At 36.7% G+C, this 14,178-nt stretch overlaps 2 protein-coding genes across 2 annotated transcripts in view; both read left to right on the top strand.

Annotated features, from left to right (window-relative positions):
• LOC136809494 (prolyl 3-hydroxylase OGFOD1-like) overlaps positions 1-14,178 on the top strand; it is a 629,446-nt gene that overhangs the window by 350,466 nt on the left and 264,802 nt on the right. The gene's annotated exons all lie outside the window — the stretch shown is intronic.
• The window catches only part of LOC136809489 (RNA cytidine acetyltransferase-like), a 29,855-nt gene that overhangs the window by 5,191 nt on the left and 10,486 nt on the right, over positions 1-14,178 (top strand). Inside the window, exons 11-18 of the mRNA XM_067066027.1 lie at positions 779-915; positions 1,398-1,568; positions 2,531-2,641; positions 4,693-4,789; positions 7,941-8,057; positions 8,840-9,016; positions 9,448-9,561; positions 13,126-13,277. Coding sequence (XP_066922128.1) covers positions 779-915; positions 1,398-1,568; positions 2,531-2,641; positions 4,693-4,789; positions 7,941-8,057; positions 8,840-9,016; positions 9,448-9,561; positions 13,126-13,277 — 1,076 coding nt within the window. The remainder of the gene's footprint in view (positions 1-778; positions 916-1,397; positions 1,569-2,530; positions 2,642-4,692; positions 4,790-7,940; positions 8,058-8,839; positions 9,017-9,447; positions 9,562-13,125; positions 13,278-14,178) is intronic.

Here is a 14,178-nt window from a genome sequence, read left to right as displayed (position 1 = left end):
AGTAAGAGTATTCAGGTTGAGAGTTCCACTATCCTTGTATTCTATTCTGGTTGTCGACAATATTTTGAAATTTGAACGTTTGAAAGTTTAGTGTAAAATAGAAAACAACATGGCAAAATGGTTGAGGAGTTACCTTTTAAAGTTGTTTTTACACTGTTGTTCAAACCTTAAGTCTATTTTTCTGACTCGAAAATTTCCCCGATATTTAGACGCCGTTATAGAAATTTAATCAGAGTTACCTGCGGGATCAAGTCTTAATTTTACATCCGATGGTACTAAGAGTTTGCAACCAAAATCCTTAGGGGGATCAGAATCTATTTGTACTGTTGTCTAAACTAATATCTTCATAGGATACACTTTAGAACTGTTTAGAACTGACTCTTTATAGTTACCATGTAGAAACCACTCTCAAGGGAATTAGTCTAATGACGCTGACATAGTTTCCATATGGTAGCAAAATAGAATACACAATTAAGGCCGTTCTCCACTTGCGCACACTTCGATCGCACTTTTTTGAGCAAAGCTTCCACGCTATTGGTCAAAAGAAAAATGAAACAACTCCATTGGCGCGATCTGACGTAACGGTTGAGAAAAGTTGAAGTGTGTTCAACTTTTTTGTTCGAGCGTGCGCTACATTTTTATGACGTAATCTTTTTTCCAAGCAAAAAAGATTGAAGCCAAAAAGTGCGATCGCAGCGCGCGCAAGTGGAGACCGGCCTTTAAGGTAAATGGACTCGAGAACTGAATCTTTCTACCTTCTCATTTCCCTTCTTTCCAGTACATCTCACCAACGGACCACCACAAACTGGGGCAAGCAGAATTACTCGCCATCGACGAAGCTGCTGCCATTCCTCTACCTTACGTTAAAGAACTTCTTGGCCCTTACTTGGTTTTCATGTCATCTACTATAAATGGGTTAGTAGGATTGTAGGATCTTTATAAGAACCAGTAAATTTTGTTGAGGTCGGCTGTTCTTTTTTTGCTCTTCAAATTGCTCTAAATTTCTTTATCGATTTAGACACAATTTGGAGGGCCGCTTTAAGGCTAAATAGTAAAAGAATCTGTTACTGTATCTCAATCAAAGCTTGAATATTTTTGTATTAACTTTTGAACTAACAAAGATGTTAAAAATCTGGTAACATTTTTTGAAATCTCAGAGTTTATTGTTTCAAAATCTATAAATGAGGGGCGGAGCTGGAGTTTTTATAAGATACTTCACTTGGTCATTTCAAGTAATAGAGATGATGCGTTTTTTAGAAAATGTAACAAAATTATTTTGTTATCAGGTTAACGATGAACCAAATCAAGTAAGAGCTTGTAAAAACTCCAACTTATGCTAAATCAGGATGAGAAAGTTGACTTTAAAAAATCTTCTTTATTCTTTTCACTTGCAACAGTTACGAAGGTACGGGACGCTCACTTTCATTGAAACTTATCGAACAATTGCGATCACAAAGTGTTACCACGGTAACCAAGAAAGATTCGTCATCTAGTGCACCAGCATCGAGAAATGGAAGTACAACCAGTGGTCGGATGTTGGTCGAACTAGCGTTGAATGAATCTATCAGGTTTGTGATAATCAGATGGTTTGAGATCTTTGGCCTGCATAAAGCTTTGCGATCACGAATAAAACCTCCAAATAATTTAACATAACTATTTTCTAATGAATTCTTAAGCTCTAAGATTTAGAACGCCACGGTACTAACAAGTTTTAGGGACGCCGAAAAAAACATGCGAAGGACGATTTGTTACGGTTAACGCGCAAGTCTCATTTCGCGTCTTCAGTGGAGTGATATTCTATTCTTAGAATTCAATCGTGCTTAACTAAGTTTCGTTGCTTCAGGTTAGCTACTACTCCGTACCAGAGTGTCACGTTTATCGTTTTGTAGTACAATCTGTGCTTATTGTCTGTTTCATGAAAAAATTCCCGTACGAAAACCTCTGTGATGAAGTATGATTTATAAATAGCAACACTTCTCTCGTCGTCTCCCCTCTCACCCGCAATTCATCACAGCGGTCGGTTTGAAAAATCTCAAATAAGAAAAGACAATGATAGCAAACCTTCTATTGCAAAGAATTTTGAAATTAACAGTGGATATCGGGTCTGTGCAGGTCACTGTTAGTAATTATCTGAACGAAGCATTCCTTGTGACCCGATAATTGAGTACCAAAAAAATTCTACTTGTCAGACACAGGATTCCGTCTAACCGAAACAGACACATAAGAAATTATTATTTGAAAAAAAAAGAAGAAAATCGCCTGTGGGCCTACGGGGCTATAGAGGCTACGCCAAATAAACTGAACGGGTGCCAGTAAAGAATTAGATTCTGATTTCAGTAAGGATTATTACCTTAGCTTAGGGGTTATAATATAGGTATCATTGGCTCTGTATTATCCTTTCAATTTACTTTTCTTCGCGGAAATGGACCGCGACACACAGCAAGATTTTTCAAAAAAGTCATCTGTAGGCGTCCGGGGGCGGTACAAAATATTCTTCTCTTAATTTACCTTTTTCTTCTATCCTCCGTAGATATGCGAACGGTGACTCAGTGGAGAAATGGCTGAACCACCTCTTATGTTTGGATGCTAGTATCGTTCCTCGCATTAGCTCTGGTTGTCCCTTACCTGGCGACTGTGACCTGTATCCTTTTCTTTAATGCTATTCGCTGAGCTACATAAAGTGAAGTACATCTAACCGTCGCTAATTCGAACTCGAACGGGGAGTCTAATTAGTTCGGATTACAGAAAGATTCGAATTGTAGAGAGTATTTTAACAGAGTTTTCACTTGACGGGAACTGAGAATTAGTTTGAATTATAGAAAGATTCGAAAAGCTTCGAAGCTTCAAGAAAGCTTCATTTTACATCGCAAACTTTGACACGTGAAAGTGCATTTCAGTTTGAACTACTACAAAGTTTCTCTACTCAAAAGTACTGTGTCTTCTTTAGTCAAGCTTACTAAACGGCTGTATTTAAGAGAGAGTGGGTTGTGAAAAGGAAAGCCGATATTATCACGAAAACAAATATTACCCTGCAACAGTTACCGCATTATTGTATAACATCCATATTCACGATATGCACCATTGCAATGTCTTCCACGGAACCAACAGCTGATTTGTTGCAAATGACGCATTGACTTATTTTACGCCACTTACAACCAATCAGCTAATGGGTCTGTGATCTGATGTCAGAAGACTTTGTAATGGTGCATATCATGAATAGAGGCCGAGCTCCACTTTCGTGCGAAATGAGCGAAAACTTTTTAACGTTTTTGTAAGGTCATTGGTCGGTTGAAAAATGAAGCAATTCCATTGTTCAAAATTGACGTAACGGTTGAAAAAAGTTGAATTTCTGTATGTAAAACGAAAAATTTCTTTTAGTCTGATTCGGTCAGCTGTGGTGTGTTTGAGAGGCTCGAGGTCCTGGAGGTACCGGAGACACTCGCCTTTCGTTAACACCACTGCTGACGCAGAAGTCACAAATTTCATTTGTAATATTTAATTAAAGTTTTCAATAAGTTTTCAGTTTTTTTGTTTTTTTTTATTACTATATTTTATTAGACACGTATTTTTCAATACGTATTGTTGGACATTTTTTTGAGTTTTTCACACTGGTCTTTGCAGGGTTTCAGTTTCTTAAAATATATTTGATTTCTATTAGGGAGTTTCTAAACGTCGACCAGAAATGGCGACCACGACCAGCGACCACGACCGGCGACCAGATAAATTTGGGTTATCGAGTTTACCTGCTCTCTCCACCGTCGAGAACGTCCAAATCGAGTCCTGATGTGGCTTTCAAATGAATCACTGAGCATGTGGCTGAGAATTACTCTATAGCTAGAGAATACTAAAAGTGACTTTTGACGTTACCAGTCATTTTCTAGACAAAGTGACACTTTTTGACAAAAATATTGATAGGGCAATTAAGTGTGATGCCTGTAAACTTTATTACACCAAATATTTTAATTGTACCGAATGAGATGCCTTTAGTATGAATAGATAGAAATTGTCAGTAGGAAAAAGATGGGAAGGCCAGTTTTAGAGATATCAACCTCATCAATTATTCTATTGTCCTTACATTGTCAAAATTACTTATTTTGACAAAATAATGATCTGATGATCAAATATAAAGCTTCCTAAATAAATTCCAGCACAAATTTTGCCACTAACCAATTTGATGCCGAAAATACAAAAGGATACAAATTGACACTATATTCAAACTCCAAGAGCGTTGAAATGGCTACTCTACACGTTTTGCACGTGGCTTTATAATCACTACATGTGAGACAGGGGTGAGCTTTACTCTTCAAGCCATAAATAAATGATCATAAGAGAGACTCTACGGTGGAGAAAGAGGAAAAACTCGATAACCCAAATTTATCTGGTCGCCGGTCGTGGTCGCTGGTCGTGGTCGCCATTTCTGGTCGATGTTTAGAAACTCCCTTTCTATTATATGTATATCCAAATAAATTTGTGATTTATTTAAATTATTTATTTAAAAAAAAAAAAAATTTCCTTCAACTTTTTTTTTTGTTTGCGCGAAACTTTTTTTTGACGTAATCTTTTCTTTAGGCAAAAAAGTTTGAGAAAAAAGCTGTCGCCCATTTCGCGCGAAAGTGGATACTGGCCTTAACACGTATTGTAAACGATACAAGTCTTCATTATCCTTAACAAAATAATATGAACAAACAACAGGTATTACATCAACCGAGATACCCTTTTCTCATATCACAAAGCATCTGAAACCTTTCTTCAGCGAGTCATGTCGCTCTACGTCTCATCCCATTATAAGGTAAATAGAAGGGCTTGGGTGTGAGTTAATGAGGGTCCGATGCTGTCATATCTCTGAATCTGTGGATCGAGTGTTCATCTAACAATAGACAATCTGAAGAACAACAAATAAACGAATGATGAACGACAAAAATTTCACCATCTCTAGCCACGACCATAGAATTAACACCACCTCGTTTTTATTCCTCTCTGTATCTTTACGCTCTAGATAAATACCATATGGTTAAAAAACGACAAATTACACATGTGTAAGTTAGTGCATCTTATAGCCATATTTGGTAACATTACATCATTATCATATGCTCTGAAATTGTCGGGTGAACTGTTTCTGTGAGTGCATCGATGCAGAATTCAAATAGTTGTCATCATGTGACCTAGATAAACTCGAACTCAATCTTCTTTCTTACGTGCATTTACGCAATGGTTGATGTGTATTGGAAAAAGGCTTTAATAGTAACTGGGATGGTAAAGTGTTAAGTTTGTAAGAATAGCTGTGAATCTTCAATAAGGGGCCAACATAGAATTGACTGAAAAGTAGGTATTCTGCGTGCGTGTTTTTAAATCAGCAAACAATACAGAGTCACTTCCATGCCTGATTCAAATCTATAATCTTAGTTGCTTGCCAATTACTAAAATAAAGGACAAACTTATAAAATTGACTGAAAAATAGGTACGTGCGTGTTTGGAATCAGCAAACAATACAGAGTCACTTCCATGCCTGATTCAAATCTATAATCTTAGTTGCTTGCCAATTACTAAAATAAAGGACAAACTTATAAAATTGACTGAAAAATAGGTATTGTGGAATTTGTGTTTTCGAATCAGCAAACGACGTAGTGATATTTTCACGGCTAATTTAAAGCTTTTTAAGACGAGTGAAAGTGAAATTAAACAAGAAGCCTGTTGGCTTGAAGGCCCAGCGAAAAGTAACGTGTTGAAAACGAGCGTGCAAAACAGCAAATGTATGACCCTGTTGACATGGATCAAAGTGAAGACAGGGAAAATTTTTCCAAAATCAGCGCTGTACTTCTCATTGGTTAGAGGCTTGAAATTTTATTGAATGGTCTCCTACCAACCGGCGCAGGTTCACCCGGTTGAATACTCTCAGGTACCGTGAGATTGGGTAACTTGCATCAGTGGAGGGTAACTTGCATCAGTGGAGGCTAACATAACATGCATAACATGCATAGCCCTCAAATGAAAGACCTGGCTGGTCATTAAAATACAACTACGCAGCTCCGCTCGCAGCTCTACTCTACCATTTTTGTTTTGATTTAATTTTGTATTTTAATGACCAGCCAGGTCTTTCATTTGAGGGCTATGCATGTTAGCCTCCACTGATGCAAGTTACCCAATCTCACGGTACCTAATAGTTGGGGGGTTTGGAATAAGCGGGGTGAGGTTGGAAAAAATCTCGAAACTTAATAAGCGGGGCCGCGGTGAGTTGGAATAAAAATGTCCTAGGTGGAAAATTTCCATAAATTATACGCGTATATAAAAAAATATTTTTAAAAACCCGCGAATAAATAGTGAGTGGGCGCTTTTTAACCAATTAGGTGCACTCACATATTCACGGAGAAATATCCCTGCAGGCATGTTAGTTGGACCAGACCGTAAACCAGAAAAATAATCTTTAAAAAACTAGACGATAAAATAGTTTATGGTCTGCATATCAAGGCTAATATAATTCATGAGATTTAATGTGAGATAACAGTTAATGTGACAGATCCAGAAATGACCATTTTCACTGTTCATGCATTGTAACCATGAAAAATGTTTCAATCTAGTTCAAATTTACCCATGAGCTGCATTTTAGTGTCAATAAACAGATTCCAGAATCAGTTTATACTTTAAATAATCATGTGAGTCGAGTTTGAAAAATCAAGCCACCCATCGTTTAATGCGACAGATCCAAAAATGACCATTTTATTTAATATACGTGTAGAATCATGAAAAAAGTCCTAATCTTGTTCAAATTTACACATGAGCTGCATTTTAGTCTCCATTAACATGATTCCATAATCAGCTTATTTGAAATAATTCTGTGTCGAGTTTGACAAATCAAGCCACCAATCGTCAAATGAGACAGATCCAGAAATAACAACCATTTTCACGTGTAGCATCATGGAAAAAGTTTCAATCATGTTCCAATTTACACATGGGCTCCATATTAGTGTCCATTACCAAATTCCAGAATCAGTTTACTTGAAATAATTATGTGTTGAGTTTGAAAATCATACCACGTCCCACCACTACTGACCACCGTTGTCTTGTTAACAGCCTGAACAGCGACAGATCCAGAAGTGACTGTTTTCTTATGTAGCATCAAGAAAAAAGTTCCAATCTTATTCAATTTTACACATCAGCTGCATTTCAGTTTATTTATTTCTATATCAGAAGCCATTATTTCCTAAAAATTTATAAAGACCATGGAAAACAAGAAACTAAAAATGAAAGTGATTTAAGGTAGAATTTTCACTCATAAAACTTTATGAAAACTTGAGCAAAGACTATAAGATATGGCAGAATGTTGAAAAAGGTTTATAAAGAAAAATAATTACAAAATTTCTTTGGTTTGAAAGTCTCTTGACCACTAAAGCAAAGAAAATGTTCAAGAAAGTATGAATCAACCTCCTCGCTTCGACTGCCATCTTGTTTTGTTTTGAAAATTGTTTTGAAGGAGCGCGGAATCAGAAAATATATCTTTTATAGCCAGTATCCGACTTTAGCCAAGCTTTTCCTTCTCCAGACGGCAAAATTAAAAAGTGTGTTACTGGTTTTAAGCGCCGTTTCTACCAAAACGGACAGACAGATACACGGACGGACGGAAAAGTGCTAATGAAAGGCCCTATTGCTAGCGCTGGGCCAATTATAAAGTAACTTGAATTTTTTAGGACCTTCAGAAGCAATTTTTTAGGCTGAAATGGAGGACATCATTAGCAGCCCAATCCCTGAAAGTAAACATACACATAGCCCTGTACAGTTAAGAGAGATCCTTTCTTTGAGAAATCACACTCTAACCTATGCTCTTATGGGCACGCGACGTCTTATGGACATTCAATGGACAGCTTTAAGACCTTTGGACGTCCTAGGAACGTACATTGGACGACCAAAAGACGTTTGTGCCCATTGGCTCTTACTTTGCTTCTTAGAACACGCCAAATGATTTACAATTGATGTCAGATGCGCCCGCCCACCATTTGTTTTGTCTTCTCGGTCCCGTTAAATCGGACCAAACCTCATTACCCGAAGTCCTCTGCGTCATTCAGGTATGTTGTTTGTGGCTGTCTTAGAAACATTAAATGAGCTGCTCCTTTATATTTTCCCCAGGCCCTTGACAACAACTTTAACATTTCAGGCTCTTACAATGAATATTCCAACGTTAATGAAAATCAAAAGTGTTGCATAATATTTCTCTCTGAGGATATATGCCACTGAAAGGATGGGTAACACGCGGAAAGGTTTCCGGGAATAGTCAATAAGAGGAGTCGTTTCTAAAGAGATTTACTTATTGAAGGAATGAAAAGATTCGATCGATATTGGGCTGTTCCAGAAAACTTTCGTACATGGGGGTGGAGAAAAGTCTGCAAAATTTGCCTTGTTTGGGGGGTGAAACTGCTCTGCCTCTGTTTAGGGATAATTATGATTGTCTGGGGGTCAACTGCGATGCTTGTCCAGGGGGCTAGATCTGTTGTCTGGGGGTTAAAAGTTGCAATGTCTGGGGGAAGGGGTAAATTTCCAAAGAAATGTTTTATCTTACCCTCCCCCATATTTAAATTTTTTCTGGAAGAGCCCATTCCAGATATGAAGGATTATCGGGTGATGGCCGAGTGGTCAAGGCGCCAGTGCCCCAAACCAGGGGTTTTTGGCTCGAATCCCCGCTCCTTCCAATGTTCCGTTTAGTTCATAAATAGCCGCGCCGCCGGCTGGCCGTAGACCCGTGAAAACAATCAAAATAATGTCTAAATGTGTTAAATTACGGGGCTATCCTTATAAAATATCGACTATATCTATCTTCACTGTACAGTTCTTTTATTCATTATAATCCCAGGTTTGCTTAGAAGGCGAGATCTCTAAAGACATCATTATGAACAGTTTGTCACGCGGTAAGCGTGCTTCCGGTGATATGATCCCTTGGACCGTCAGCCAACAGTTCAATGACCACGAGTTCGGTAACCTTTCCGGTGCACGTATTGTCCGTATCGCAACGCACCCGGATTTCCAAAAAGTAAGAGACCCTTCGACTCAAATTTAAAAAATAAATTGGTATGTCTTTTTCAACACCTTTATGCTTGACTTTTGATCCTTACTGCTAACACTGCGCTGGAAAGTATCTTTGTAACCTCATATTTGAGGGTATTAGCTCTAGTTAAGACGGTCGACTTTCTTCCCTGTCTATTCTAATTGTTAGAGTAGGTAAGGTGAAAAGTGGACTGTCTAAACTAGAGTTTATGAAGGTCTCCTTTCGGCAACTGTCTTGGAAAACGTCACTGCTGTTGCTCTGCACTTTTTTTTCACATAACGAAAAGATGGCGATATTCAAAAACAGAACGCTTTCCAATACGGCGAAATAGGGATAGTTTCGGGTGTGACCTTTTGGGCGGCAGGCGAGGTCTTAGCTCCAGATAGTCATCTCCTAGATATATTCTTCATCTATAGATGGGGTACGGCAAAAGAGCTATCAAACAATTGATTGAATATTATTCCGGAAACATTGTTAGTTTGAACGAAGAAGAAGAAGAAGACGAAGCCGAAGTTGCCAATGGTAACAAGGTAATATACATTACAGGAAGAAATTTTGGTGGGAATTTAATTTGGCGGATTAAGGAAAAAGCTAATTTTGGCGAGAATTTATTTTGGCGGATGACGGATTTTTTTAATTTGAAATCAGGGTGAAAACATTGATATCGAGGGTAAATTGTGAAAAATCGGACATAAAAGGAAAAAAATAAATTTGGCGGGAATTAAATTTAGCGAATGGATGAAAAAAATTTATTTGGTGGGAACTGAAAGTCTATTCACGATAATGTGCACTCTTTTTTCATTTACCTATAACTTTTGAAGGAATTCTTCAATCTTTATAAATTTGGTATCATTGGAAAGATATTACCGAGTGGAACAATTTAAAATAAAAAAGTCTTTGAAAAAATCCTAAAAACGAAGATGAAAATGAAGAAGAAAAAAATGAAGATCTTTTAGAGAAGTGCTATAACTTTCATTTTCACTGGAGAGATTCTTTGATCTTAGGAGATCATCACTGTGAAGAAATTTCACTAAAATATTTATCCAATATAAAGTTATGATACAAAGTTGATAAGTGATTGACCCCAAAAAACAGCAGAAAACAGCGTTTTTAGACGTCAATCAGCTTATAACTTTGTTTGATATCTTTTGACTGAATGATTAATTTTAAGAAATTTTTCGTTCAATAATCAAAGATTTACTCCAGTGAAAATGAAAGTTATAGCACTTCTCTACAAGATCTTCATTTTTTTCTTCTTCATTTTCATCTTCTTCATCTTCTTCATTTTTTCAAAGACCTTTTTATTTTAAATTGTTCCACTCAGTAATATCTTTCCAATGATACCAAATTTATAAAGATTGAAGAATTCCTTCAAAAGTTAAAGGTAAATGAAAAAAGAGTGCACACTTATCGTGAATAGACTTTAATTTGGTGGATTTCTGACAAATCCGCCAAACCCGCCAAATTTTCTTCCCGCCAAAATTTCTTCCTTTAATGTATTGTCGATGTAGGTGGTACCGTTTTACTGTAACTCTCTTCTGGGAGGGTTTAAAAAATCTCGGTCAAAATGGTTTCAACAATATACCCATACCCAAGGTTTTCTCTGACCCTTTCTGAGAAAATAGTAAAGCATGGATATAACAATGGCGAGGTATGGCCCATTGGTTTACTGAATCTTCAACCTTTTTCTAGCAAGAAGCCTTAAGGTTTTCGCTGCATTTAGAATGGCCGATTGAATCTAGCCCTTTCTTTGTTTTCGCGCGACATATTTTCTTTAATCAGGCGATGAGTTTTATTGAACCTACCTCCGGGTACCCCGGTGGAGGTCCTTTAAATTAACCCATTTCCGTTCGTCCGTCCGTCCGTTCGTTCGTTCGTTCGTTCGTTCGTTCGTTCGTTCGTTCGTTCGTTCGTTCGTTCGTTCGTTCGTTCGTTCGTTCGTTCGTTCGTTCGTTCGTTCGTTCGTTCGTTCGTTCGTTCGTTCGTCTGTTGCCAGCTTTTCTCGGGATTGGCTCATTAGTTTTTTCTGATTTTTTGCACAATGATGCAAAATGGCAATGCCCAAAATGTGACGGAGCCCGATTTTTGGGAAAAAAAATTTTCGGCCGAAAATGCCGGAAATATCCCGGAAAAACTGATTTTTTGGCACTTTCTCGAGATTTTATCATTAGTTTTTTCTGATTTTTTGCTCAAAGATGCGTATTAACAATGCCCAAAACATGGCCGAGTCCGATTTTTGAGACTTTTTCCTTATAGTTGGTTGTTTTTTCATTCAAAAAAATTATTAAAGTCTGTCCAGATATAATTGGCAGTGGACACAAGAATGCCTGTAACTTTTGATAGTCCGATATAATTGCAAAAAATGTTTTTGCTTCTTTTAGAAAATCAAAAGCGCTATATTTGAATGTATTTTTTGTTGAAAAATTTGCGAGTTTTAGCGGTTTAATTTGCGATTGCAAAAATTGAGCTTTTTTTCTTTTTATGCTACAACGGTCATTTTTACACCAGTGGTAGTTCAACCTTAGGTCAAGAAGATTGTTAAATTTAAGGCAAACGGATAAGTCGTTCGGAAGATATGGGACCCGAAATACCCCTTGGTAGCATTTTTCTGTGAAACATCAAATCTCCAAATTTTTAATAAAAACGGGGGTAGTGATGATAAAACAGTTTTTCAATCATATATTATAACACATTTTACGATCTTTTTACGATAATGACCTCATTGTCAAACTGTGCAAAGTGTTTTGGGAAGTAGCAAAGTTCTATAATTACTTAAAAACAACAAAGGCAATGTAAGTTCAATGTGCTTATCGTTTCAATAAAAACAATCAAACTGTGCATTCACTTTGTTTCGAAATGATCAATGATACCAATAACGCAAATGCAGCAACACAACTTTTAATTGAATGTTAAAAAAAAGATAACATAACCACCGTTTTTAGTAAAAATTTGGAGATTTGATATTTCACAGAAAAGTGCTACCAAGGGGTATTTCGGGTCCTATATCTTCCGAAGGACTTTTCCGTTTGGCTTGAAATTCAACAACCTTCTTTACCTAAGGTTAAACTACCACTAGTTTAAAAATGAACGTTATAGCATAAAAAGAAAAAAAGCTCAATTTTTGCAATGGTAAATTTAACTGCTAAAACTCGCGAATTTTTCAACAAAAAATACATTCAAATATAGCGCTTTTGATTCTCTAAAACAAGCAAAAAAAAATTTTGGAATTATATTTCACTATTAAAAGTTACAGGCATTCTTGTTTCCACTGCCAATTATATCTGGACAGACTTTAATAGCAATGCCCACCATCAAGTATGTTCCAATTTTCAATGAAATTGATTTTAGAAGCCGGAACTATTCAATAATCGCCGGAACAGCCTATTTTCGCCGGAAAGACAGTATTTCTTGAATTTCTCGAGCTGTACTTTATTTTTTTATGAAATTTTGCACACTGATGCAAAATGACAATACTTAAAATGTGACGGAGCCCGATTTTCGAAAATGCCGGAAATATGCCGGAAAAACCGTTTTTTTTTGACATTTTCTCATCCTTATTTTTCTCAGATTTTTTGCAGAATGATGCGTATTCGCAATGCTCAAAACATGACCGAGTTCGATTTTTGAGAAAATGTTTTTTCCGGCCAAAAAAGCCAGAAATTTCCGTTTTTGCAGATTTTCATTGGATTTTTTCGTTTCATGTCTTTTTTTTTCAAACAAAAACATCACTTATGTACACGATTAAGCATGGTTCAATTTTCAATGAAACTGATTTTGGTACAGGAACTTTCTAAAAATTACCAGAACAGCCGAGAATCACCGGATTCCATGAATGTCTCGAGTTATTCTCGTATTATTCTGCATTTTCATACTATTGTTCTCATTTTTCAATTGTCTTATTACATCAATCTTCAGGTAGGTCCATTCAGCATGTAGCTTGTTTTTAATCTGACGTTTGTGTTTTGGATGAGAAATAAGTGGCTTTTCCAGTCCAAGAGTTTCGGCTCTAGCCTCTTTGGGGCTTTGAAATCAATGGCATGGAGTCTATATTTCTATGACAAGATATTTTCAGTATTATCCTATTCTAACGCCAGGTTACAGACGAAGAAATCGAAGGAGATTTTCTAGAGGAGACAATCAAACCAAGAAAGAATCTACCACCGTTATTGTTGAAATTGAATGAACGTAAACCTGAACGTTTAGATTACCTTGGTGTCTCGTACGGATTGACTAACGATCTTCTCAAGTAAGTTGGTTTTCAAGTATATCAGAATATACCTTAATTCCATTAATTTTCGCGAGCCTTTTATTTTCGCGCATCTTGCAAATTCTGGGATATTTTTTGAGTGTTTTTGACGATTTAGATTGAGTTTTACTCACTTTAAGTGGGTATTCAAGCTAAATTTACATCCCAGAGGCATATTTATCATGGATCTAGGTCCCATTTTATTAAAAAAGCCCTAAAATGAGATTTCTACACGTTCAGAACGATCACTAACTCGCGCACCTTTTATTTTCGCGAAAAAGGTGCGCGAAAATTAATGCAATTAAGGTACATATATTTTCATTTGTTAAAATTTAAAATCTAAAATTTAAAATCCATATATTACTGTCAGTTTCACGCCTTGTGCGATCATCAGATATGCAATTAAGGTATAACAAATAGTTTTAAATCTTTACCATGAGAGTTCCCCGCATCCTTTCAGACATATCAAACTTTGGTGCATAAGATTTATACTGATTATCATATATGTACCGCGGAGTTTCTATAACTCGAACGCGCATGGGGATCGCCGATTTGTTCGAGTTATAGAGTAGGATTTATAAGGCGTTGTTAACTAAAGGGATTAGAAACGTTGTTCGAGTTAAGGAGACGTTCGAGTTATAAAGAGACTCCACTGTGCTTACAATTTGCTTCAAAACTGATTGAATATTAATTCATAATATGCACCACTGGAGAGTCTAGTCTGAGAACTTTTCAAATTTTCCACCAAATACGTCAATTAAACAATAGAAAAAGTGACGTATTGGATGAAAAAAAACACAGAAATGTTGCATAATTTCGTAAAGTCGTTGCAGTGGTGCATATCATGGATCGCTTAATATTTGAAGGTTTAATAAAACATACTGCGTCCTTGGGATATGTT

Source organism: Clytia hemisphaerica, unplaced genomic scaffold, assembly GCF_902728285.1.
Source record: "Clytia hemisphaerica strain Z4C2 unplaced genomic scaffold, Clytia hemisphaerica genome assembly, whole genome shotgun sequence".
NCBI classification, from domain to species: Eukaryota; Metazoa; Cnidaria; class Hydrozoa; order Leptothecata; family Clytiidae; genus Clytia; species Clytia hemisphaerica.
This window is presented reverse-complemented; position numbering and strand designations above follow the sequence as displayed.